This window comes from Nicotiana sylvestris, chromosome 9 (genome assembly GCF_000393655.2).
Source record: "Nicotiana sylvestris chromosome 9, ASM39365v2, whole genome shotgun sequence".
Taxonomy (NCBI): Eukaryota; Viridiplantae; Streptophyta; class Magnoliopsida; order Solanales; family Solanaceae; genus Nicotiana; species Nicotiana sylvestris.
In genome coordinates, this window is record NC_091065.1 from 56671995 (window position 1) to 56682868 (window position 10874).

Genomic DNA, 10874 nt, shown 5'->3' on the forward strand with positions numbered 1-10874 from the left:
GATGTACCGGGCTTTGGATCGATGCAAGCACGGGGCTGGATATTTTGAAGGGTGCAATCTTCTGCTACAAGTTTGGTTATTAGAGCATCTCCAAATAGGAGACTACCGAAGTTATGATTTGATAATCTACATAGTGTAAAATTTAGCCGAGAACCATATTTATGGGCCTCTAAGAGTGCCTAACTCTTTCTCTTTGAGACAATTTAAGCCCTTACCCGATCTTTGGTGATGTAAGACTAGTCAAGCAGAGTTATTTGCAAATAGGTGCCCTAACACACCTCAAACCCGTTTGGTGGAGACTCTCCTATTTTTAACACCCATTTAAAAAAGTTGTCACATATTGAAACCCGCCTTCACAAAATGGGGAGCAACAGCATGGCGACCCTACTGGGGATATACTTAGACTCTTACCTTAAAGAATTTTGCTTGTGTGGATTATTGAATATTTGACTTCTTTCATGCACCTTTCTCTTTCTTACTTTTGAGTAAACAACCTCGGAATCAGGATTTGAAGGTTTCAATAGGTTCGTATGATAACTTCGAACTCGGGTGTATGTTCGAGTTGAGTATCGGGTGATCCGGGAGCATTTCGATGCTTATTGTGAATAGTTGGCATTTTGAAGGTTTTTAGAATTTCCTAAGTTTGGTTTGAAGAGGAATTTAGTGTTATCGATTCCCGTTTCAGGTTCTGAGCCTTGGAATAGGTTTGTATTATGATTTGTGACTTGTGCGTAAAATTTGGCATCATTCTAACATGTTTAAGTGTGATTTGGCTGCGTTCAATGAAGTTTGAATGGTTGAAAGCTGAAATAAGGATTTTGATCGTTGATTCATAATTTTGATGTTATTCGTGGCATATTGAGCCTTTGGATAAGCTATTGGGACTTGTTGGTGTGATTTGATGTGGTCCCAGAGGCCTAGAAAGATTTTGTTCTTCGCGATTGCGGAAGGTAATCACGTTCTTCTACGTGTTCGCATGGCCGGAATCGTGAACGTGATGTTGTTGTGGTGCTGGCTTATTGGGGAGTTGTTCTACACAATCGCATGAGGCGCTTCGCGGTCGCATACGAGGGAGTTGTCGAGCTGGGAGATTTGCCTTCGCATTCACAGAATGCTCGCGTTCGTGTAGGCTTGGATCGTCTGTGCATTGCGATCGCGTGGGAGACCTCACGTTCGCGAAGAAGGAAAACTTTGGGGCAGTTGATTTGGCCTTCCCGATCACGAGGGCATTTCTGCGATTGCAAAGAGGAAAAGCCTAGGCAATGAGCTTTTTATTTCGGGACTTATCCTATTTCTCTCACATTTTCATTTTGTTGGGCGATTTTTGGAGCTCTTGGAGGGGAGTATTTCATCATCTATTATGAGGTAAGTTATTCCCACTTGTTGTATGATAAATACATGAGTTACATATGGATTTAAACATGAAATTTTGTAGAAATTGTGGGATTTGGAAGAAAACCTAGAATTTGGTATTTTTGAATTTTGACCACGAAATTGGGCATGGAATTAGGATAAATTATATATTTGAGTTCGTGGTATTATGGGTAATGTTTATCTTCGAAAATATTCAAAATCCAGGTACATGGGCCCAAGGGTTAACTTTGTTGACTTTTCGAGCGGAGTTGAAAATTATTATAAATTGATTAATTATGAGTATTGGAGTATATTTTTATTGGTGTGCACGTTGTTTGACTAGTTTCGAATCGATGGGCATCGGTTTGAGGTGGTAGAGAGGCGTTGGAGCCGGTTATGGAACTTCGTAGAGCCTGTCTAACTTTTTGAGGAGGAATTTACTCTGTAGGTGTTATATTTATTATGTTCTATTGTGGGAGCTATGCATGCATGAGGTGACGAGTATCCGTGTGTATGTGTCACGGCCCTAATTTTCTACCTTAGGATGTTGTAATGACATCTATTCTTTAAGACTAGGTAAGCCTAACGCATGCTGATTTAATAACAGAATTAAACTATTTAGTCATTAATCATAAACCAATAAATAACAGCCGCAAGCGGCCAATAGTTATACATTTCTCAAAACTCGTAGTATGGAGTCATAAGCACTACTAAAACACACTGGAATTTCTAAACACAATATAGTTTTGAATTACAATTTAACAGTAATATAATGAAGTAAGATAGTGACTCCGAGGCTTGCGAACGTCAAATAGGTATACCTTGAAGTATCCAGCCACGGACACAACTTTCAACAATATGATCAGAATACCTGGATCTACACAGAAATGTGTAGAGGCATAGCATGAGTACACCATAACGGTACCTAGTAAGTATCAAGCCTAACCTCGGTAGAGTAGTGACAAGGCCAAGTCAAGACACCTGCTAGACATAGAAACCTGTTCAAGATATACATAAGGTAACAATGGAAAGAACATCAATGGAAGACCAACGGCGGAAAGATTATTTATTTACAACCAACAATAAAGTAACAGAAACACAAATGGCAGCAAGTAGTAAATGAGTAATAAATAAACAACATAATCAGAACACCGATGAGATGTAAATGAACTCAAATAAGGAAAAACGAATGACAACTCAAATAATCAAATCGCTCCCAACGCATGAGCTTACAACAAGAATTACCCCGAGGCACCACACCTCATAAACCACAAGTCATGAACCACAATTTTTAAATCTTACACATATGGTACCTCATGCCCACAATAATAATCACCTTCTCACGGTAAAGCCCACGTACTATCATGGACTTTGAAACCATAACAAATATCAATTTAGATTAATGATATATATATATATATATATAACCATAAAACATAATAACAATCTTGAATAAAGTAAGCTGTCAAATGAAATAATGAATTATTTTAGAAATTAATAAAATTGAGTAAAAATATCATTTTAAAAAAAGCAAAACATCAATTAAATTAACGAATTAAATATAAAATTTGTTAAAGAAAAATATGATAACAATTTTAAGTAAGGTAAACATCTAATAAGGTGATACGTATAATTTGAGAACCCAATTATAGTGAAAGTACGATAACCATTTAGAATGATAAGGCACCGAGTGAAATAATAAGTTCTATTTTAAGAGGCACATATAATAAAGCATATTAGTAATTTTTTATTTAAACCATTATGTTACCAACAACTTAACAGAAAATGATATAGTGACTCCATGCAATTAAATTCACATCGAGAATCAATACACCAAGTTATAACGGAGGCACAAATTGACATGTAAAAGCAACACAATAAATCACGTAGAATGCATGACTCACACAAGAACCACAATTTTTCCAACACCAAGATAATAACGAATAACCAAACACAATCAAAATGCGAATGAATGATTGAAGAAAGAACAATGACTGTTCAAATCAACAAGTTGTTCCAACATGGAATGTACAATGAAAATCACAACTGAGGTACCGCCTCGTATTTACATTTCACAATTTCAATCACAATCTTTCCTTATATCACCGCGTGAGCCTTACATTTAGTTTTGAAAAATATTTTTTCTGAAATAGTTACTTTTTCACACCTTATCTCACTGTGTGGCTTCAAGTAGTTCCCCTACTAGCAACACGCGTATCAAACCGACCTTATCTCACCACATGTGTATCAACCCCTAGTCTTATACCACCGCATGCGTATCAATATCACAACACAATCACAACCCTCACTACAAGTGTCCATATGCCACAACTTACCACAAAGTCAACAACATCAATGTTTCCACAACAAATAGCACATGGCTCAACCACAATATATACAAGAATTTTAACAATAACAAAATGAATGAGAATTCTCAACAAGGAAAGGTATCTCAATAATTAACAACTTCGCTTCAATGTGATAACGACTATTACAACTTCACAACAACTCAACAAGATGATATTCCACGAAATAATAACTTCTATTAAAAAGTGATTCAACAATTAAGAGGTAACAAGACACTAAGGAAGGAAATAACTTCAACTAAAGCATATAAGAACAAAATAACAAGTAAGAGGTAGAAGAAATGCTAACAATGTCAAATAGAGCATGTAAGAGTAGATTAACAATGAGAGATATAACATGTTATGACAATTCAATTAAATGCATGGAAAGAGTCTAGATAATCTAAATTGGTCAAATATCATATATAGCCTGTGTACTCACTCGTCACCTTGCGTACACGACTTTCACATAATACAAATAGCACAATCAACCCAAATTTAAGGAGTAATTTCCGCCACACAAAGTTCGGTAAGATACTTACTTCAACTAGGCCAACTCAACCCTTGAAAATAGATTTTCTCCTAAAATTCGCCTTCATACGGCTCAAACCTAACCATACTTAATAACATCGAACAATGCAAGAGAAGCCAATTACAATAAATAAAGCTATGATTTTAATATTTTCTCCAAAAAATCAATAATAGTCAATTCCAGGCTCGCTCGACCAAAACCTGGGTCCAAGGGTAGATTTAGACTACCCATAACCTCATGAGTCCATATATGTATTTTGTTTTCAAATCCGAGTCCAAATCGATTCTCAAAACGCAATTCTTCATTTTTTTTAAAAACTTGACACAATTTCCCAATTTTCCTCTTTGATTCTCATAAATCTGATGTTAAAATCTAAGGTATATTCATAAAATATAGTTGGAAATTGATTACAATCACTTACCCAATATTTGTAGATGATAATCCCTTCCAAAATTGCCGAAAATCGAGCTCCAAAACCTTGTGAAAAAAGTAACTAAATTCCAAAACAAGAAAAAAATGCAGCAGTTGCCCCAACTCGATTCAGGTCAAACTAACGTTTGATAAGCCCAACACGATCCTTGCGAGATTACACCCAAGATAGCCTCTTGAATCATCCAATTTGGCCTTAAAATGAGGGAGATATGATGTTTTGAAGTTTTAAAATAAATCTGAAAATTTCAATGGAATTTTCGTAATTAGTTACACCAAAAAAACCAGCAATAAGAAAATCTTCATTTTAGTACCCAAAACTCATTCGGAACCTCTCGGACATAAATCGTATATGCATTTTAATCATAAAATACGTTACGAACCTACTTGCAAACTCAAAACACTGAAAAAATGTCATCTTGATCCGATATTGACCATGGTCAAACTTCAAATCCTTAACTTACTAGTTTCTCAACCAATATTTCAAAATACACCCAAGACCCTCGGGACCCCATCCAATCATACCAAAAATTACAAATACATCATACAAACTTATCCAAAGCCTCAAAACACTCACGTGAACATCACAAAATCGAGGCTCAAACCGAATAGAATTTATCTTAAGTTGTTAAATCTTCATTCTTTCAAAAGAGTGTCTGAATCACACTTAAACACTTCAGATTACTTTCAAACTTTTCACATAATTTCAATAAAACTATATAGACCTATCCAAAGTCTCGGAACACCAATTGGAGTCTAATAACATCAAAGTCAACTCTAGGTCAAACTTATGAACTCTTAAGTTCTTCAAATTGCCAACTTTCGACAAATAGTGTTAAATTCTTTTACGAACCTCCGAAACCAAATACGAATATATGTACAAATAAAAAATTATCATACGAACCTAATGGAACATTCAAAACCCGATTCTGAGTCCGTTTACCCATCAAACCTTGGTCAATTCTTCCAACTTAAAGCTTTTAAAATGAGAATCATTCTTCCAAATCAATCCCGAACTGCCCGAAAACGGAAACCAACCATACACGCAAGTCATAATACATAATATGAAGCTACTCAAAGTCTCAAACCACTGAATGAAACTCTAAAGATCAAAACGGTCGATCGGGTCGTTACAGTATGCTAGAATTCTTGATTATATCCGGGTAGACTTAGACTCACGTCATGCTTAAATTGTACTATTTGAGTTATTCTTGCTTGTTTAAATGCTTTAATTTATATTTAGCTTGATACTAGACTCGTGTAGAGTATCAGACTTGCTATTATAGATACTTGACGAGCTACTTGATTAGTAATGGATATTGTACTTTCCTTTACGGATTTATTTTGCGTTGTGCATATCCGTCCGATAGTTTTGCTTGAATTTCATAACTCACGTGTATATTTGCGAGTGGGGTCAGTGACCCGTCAAAGTCTCATATTCTAATGGGATTGGGCCGAATGCCTCAGCAATACTCTTATGGGATCGGGTCGTTCTCCTCGATGATATCATGTAACACACTCTTATGGGATCGGGTCATTCTCCTAGGCAGAGTAACACATTCTTATGGGATCGGGCCATTCGCCTTGGCAATATCATGTATCATATTCCTATAGGATCAGACCATTTGCCTCGGCAGTATCATGTCTCATATTCTTATGGAATCAGGTCATTTGCTTCGGCAGGATTAGGTGTCACACTCTTATGGGATTGGGCCATTCACCTTGGCAGGAAATACTCTTATAAGTCGGGCCGCTCGCCTCGGGAGAATCGTGCGAAATGCTTGATAAGGAGTGCATTTACTCATGAGTTTCCTAACTTGAAACGTGACCGTTGACTTGGTATCGACCATTATGTATTCCATTTGGGGAGGTATTCGATAATTGAGGTATTTGTGTTCACTGTTCAGTTATAGACCATATTATTTTCTTACATATCTGTTCTCACGGTTTACTTATCATGTTTTATACTTTTCTTCTTTATTATACTTGACCACTAGTAAGTGTCAATGTCGACCCCTCATCACTACCTCTTCAAGGTTAGGCTAGATACTTACTAGGTATGCGTTGATTTACATACTCACGCTACATTTCAGCACTGACCGTGCAGGTACTGAGGCATGTACATTAGGTGGTCATCTTGGCGCATTGGCGCAGCTGTTGAGGGAAATTTCTGGTGAGCTGCATTCTACGCAACGATTCGCAGCACACAAAGTCTGCATCTTATTCATTTATTATATCTTGTCTATTTTATATTACAGACAAATGTTGTGGTAAATTTTTATTGTTTTAGTAGATGCTCGTGCACTTGTGACATCGGATTTTGGGATATTTAAGTTGACTTCACTGGTTTGCTCCAATATTGTCACATTTTATTTCATTTCTTACTAGCATTATATGTAACCATGATTTTAAATGCATTAAATTCTTTATTTAATAAGACTTGTAATTTTAAAAGAAATAAAATGAAAAATTAATTAGAAGGGTCATCTTTGACTTGCCTAACGGCAACGTTGGGCGCCATCACGACCTATAGTGGGAATTGGATCGTAACAAAAGCAATTCATTAAGGAATTGGAATTTTACTTATCTATATTAATATTAACAATTATTTACCATACTTTTAAGATTTTAATTTAATTACAAGTTCATATATAAATTACCAATTATATAGAAATTTGTTATAAATGAGTATCTCCTAATCATAATTCATATCCAAATAAATGAGTAATAATTGATACCCCATTAATTTTTCCTTCGCTCTTCCTTGTTCTCTCTCTCTATCATAAAAACAACATGTACATTTTCTTCAACACACATAGTTCTTTTGTCATAAATCTTATAAGCTTTACTATGTGAAGAATATCCTAGGAATACTCCCTATCAATTCTGAGATCAAACTTACCTAAGGAGTCTTTTCCATTATTGTGCACAAAACACTTGCATCGAAATGCCTTAAGATGGGATATATTTGGCTTTCTCCCTTTAATTAACTCATAGGGAGTCTTGTCAACAAGAGGTCTATTCATGCACCTATTTATGATATAGCATGCAGTATTCACAATTTCTGCCCAGAAGCTATGGGGCAATTTACTAGCAAGTGGCATAGTCCTAGCCATTTCTTCCAATGTCCTATTCTTTCTTTCAACTACTCCATTTTGTTGTGGAGTTCTAGGAGCAAAAATATTATGATCTATGCCATATTCATCACAAAATTCAGCAAATTTAGCATTCTCAAATTTAGTACCATGATTAGACCTAATTGATGCAAGTTGATTACCTAGCTGTTTCTGAGTTTTTCTAACAAATGAAGTGAACATGCCAAATGTTTCATCTTTAGATGTTAAAAATAGTGTCCAAGTAAACCTAGAATAATCATCAACAAGCACCATAACATATCTCTTACCACCTCCGCTCAATGTTCTCATTAGTTCATATAGATTCATATGGACCAGTTCCATCGTCCTGGTAATACTTACCATTTTCTTGCTTTTAAAAGAGGATCTTACCTGATTCCCCCTTGCACAAGCCTCACAAACTTTATCTTCCTTGAACTTAATATTAGGCAGCCCTATGACCAAGTCCTTGGAGACTAGTTTGTTGAGTTGGCTTAGACAGGCATGTCCAAGTCTCTCATGTCAAAGGAATGGATCATTGTCCAACATACTTTAGCAAGTGAGTTCATTATCTGTAAGTATGGACAGATCGACCATATATATTTTATTCACTCTTTTTCCTTGCAAAACTATATTGTCAGTGATAAGATTAATCACAAAGCATTTTGTATAGGTGAAGGCTACCATGTTACCTCTACCACCCAATTGTGATACACGTATTAGACTGTATTTCAGTCCATCTATCAAGTAGGCATTAGTGAGAATCAGTCTTACCTACCTTTCCAACCCGAATGATCTCACCTTTCTTTCCATTTCCAAATGAGACATTACCTCCTTTAAGGTCCTCAAGTGAAAGGAATTGGTTCTTGCTTCCTATCATGTGCTTTGAGCAGCCACTATCCATGTACCATATTTGGCTACTCCCTTTCACTTAGACTTGCAAAAAGAAATCAGGGGTTAGTCTTATGAACGCAAACTAGTTTGGGTCCCTTTCTATAGGCAAAAGGATAAATCAAATTCTTTTTAGCCTAACTTGGCAGTCTGTTTTCCCCAGAACAAACTTTTTGTTCTTTTGATCTGCCTTTTTATTTACAGTGCAATCACTCTTATAGTGACCAGCGTTTCCACAGTTTGTGCAAAACTTATTCTCAGGGAGTGTGAGGTACTTACTTTTGGGATCCACTTAGGTGCAGAGTTCCCAAATCCAAGTTTTCTTTTATTGCTACTATGATGTTCTTGTAGCCATGAAAGTGCATCAAAGGACCTGTTCCATTTACAAGTTCTGTCTAGCTTATGTTTGACCTTGTTTAGATCCTCCTTTAAGACTCTTACTTGTTCATCCCTTTTATACAACTCATCTTTTATTTTACCTACATTCTCTTCTAAAGTGAGTTGTGTGTCACCAACTATCTTTTTACCCGTTTCTAATTTTAATTTTAGATTTTCATATCTAAGTTCTAGAACAGTTGTATCAAGTGCATGAACCTGGTTCTTCAACACAGTATTTCACTTTCAATTTCACAAGCCCTAAATTCTAAGTTTTTGCACTTAGCTTTCAAAATCACACATTCCTTTGACATTTATTCTTTTTCATTATTCACATCCTCAAATTCATCAATGAGCTCTAGTAATAATTCAGATAATCTTTCTTTAGATAAAAAATTAATCTTGTCTTTGAGATGAAAGACACTTACCTCAATTTCGTCATCAGATTATCCAATATCCATTAGTGTTCGTTCATTATCATCGTCATCATCTGAGATTTCTCCCCAAGCAATGACCACAGCCTTGGTTGATCCTTTGTTGTTGCCTTTCTTGGGATGAACCTGTTCCTTCTTCCTGTTCCTTCGTTCAGCTCTTTCTTTCTTCCACTCAATCTCCCACAAAGGATAGTTCTTGATCATGTGATCAGTCTTCCCACACTTATAGCAACCATCATTGGTTTGCTTCTCCGGAGCTCTTGCCTTGCTATAGTTTTCACTTCTTGAAGAACTCTTTTCTCTCCTTAGGTACTTCTTGAAGTTCCTGGTGATTATTGCCATTTCATTATCTTCCAGATTAGAACCTTCAGTGATTCTGAGTGCCAAACTCCTTTCTTTCTTAGGTACATCCATTTTCATGATTTGTCTCCTAAGTTCATAAGCAGTGAGATTTCCAATCAATTCATCCAAAGGGAGTGTAGCAATATTCTTTAATTCCTTAATAGCAGTGATCTTACTTTCCCAAGTAATTGGCAAAACCCTAGTAAGTATCTTCTCAACTCTTTCTTCTTCTGGGATAATCATGCCAAGAGATTTTAGTTCATTTGTCAATGTAGTGAACCTTGTGCACATCTCCTGAATGGTTTCTCCATCCTTCATAGTAAAGTTTTCATACTGAGAGTATAGTAGAGTTCCTCTTGATCTCTTCACCTGAGTTGTTCCTTTATGGGCCACTTGCAGCGTGTCCCAAATTTGCTTAGCAGTGGAACAACCTTGGATTCTGCTATACTCGTCTGGACTAAGTCCATAAACAAGCCATTTCTTGGCTTTGGCATTCTTTTCCCACTTCTTCAGATCCTCAGCATTGCAATCAGCTCTTGACTTTGGCACATCTACTCCTTCAGCATTTTTTTTCAAAGTAGCCAGTGGACCATCAGTGACAATGTCTCATAGCTCATAGTCCTCTCCGTGTATGTGATCTCTCATTCTTGACTTCCTCCGAGAGTGGTACTGGCCATTAAAGAGTGGTGGCCTAGTAGTAGATTGCCTTCCCAATTTTCAGGTAGTGCACTCATCTTGATCTTCTCCTAAGGTGTTAGCCTCTTCAAGGATAACTTGTTCTGATACCAAATGATGTTTTATGCTTTAATAACACACAAGAGGGGGAGGGGGGCAATTTGTGTGATATCCAATTTTTCGCGTATATAGATTATAGAAGGACCTGGTTCTTCTATGTGTTCCTTATACTACAATTGCAGAATAATAAATGTAGAAAGTAAAGAACACAAGTATTTTTACGTGGAAAACTCCTGGCTCAAAAGGTGAAATAAAACCATGCCCTACTTTCCAGTAAAAAAAATCCCAACACTCCACTAAATCACTAAGCTAAAAATAGCGTTTA

The 10874-nt window shown here is 36.3% G+C and overlaps 1 protein-coding gene across 1 annotated transcript; it reads right to left on the reverse strand.

Moving 5' to 3' along the window:
• Positions 1 to 9484: 9484 nt before the first annotated feature.
• On the reverse strand, positions 9485 to 10548 carry LOC138877609 (uncharacterized). Its single transcript, XM_070157234.1, has 2 exons — positions 10521 to 10548; positions 9485 to 10371 (listed from the first exon to the last, which is right to left on the reverse strand). The coding sequence occupies exons 1-2, from the start codon at positions 10546 to 10548 to the stop codon at positions 9485 to 9487; spliced, it is 915 nt and encodes a 304-aa protein (XP_070013335.1).
• Between the last annotated feature and the right edge of the window lie 326 nt (positions 10549 to 10874).

What these genes read in the sequence shown, in the direction of transcription:
- LOC138877609 (XM_070157234.1), bottom strand. Translation starts at nt 10,548, where the DNA reads ATGAGTGCACTACCTGAAAATTGGGAAG. An exon ending in ACTACCTGAAAATTGGGAAG is followed by an intron (nt 10,372 to 10,520) that starts GCAATCTACTAC and finishes AAAATGCTGAAG; the next exon opens with GAGTAGATGTGCCAAAGTCA.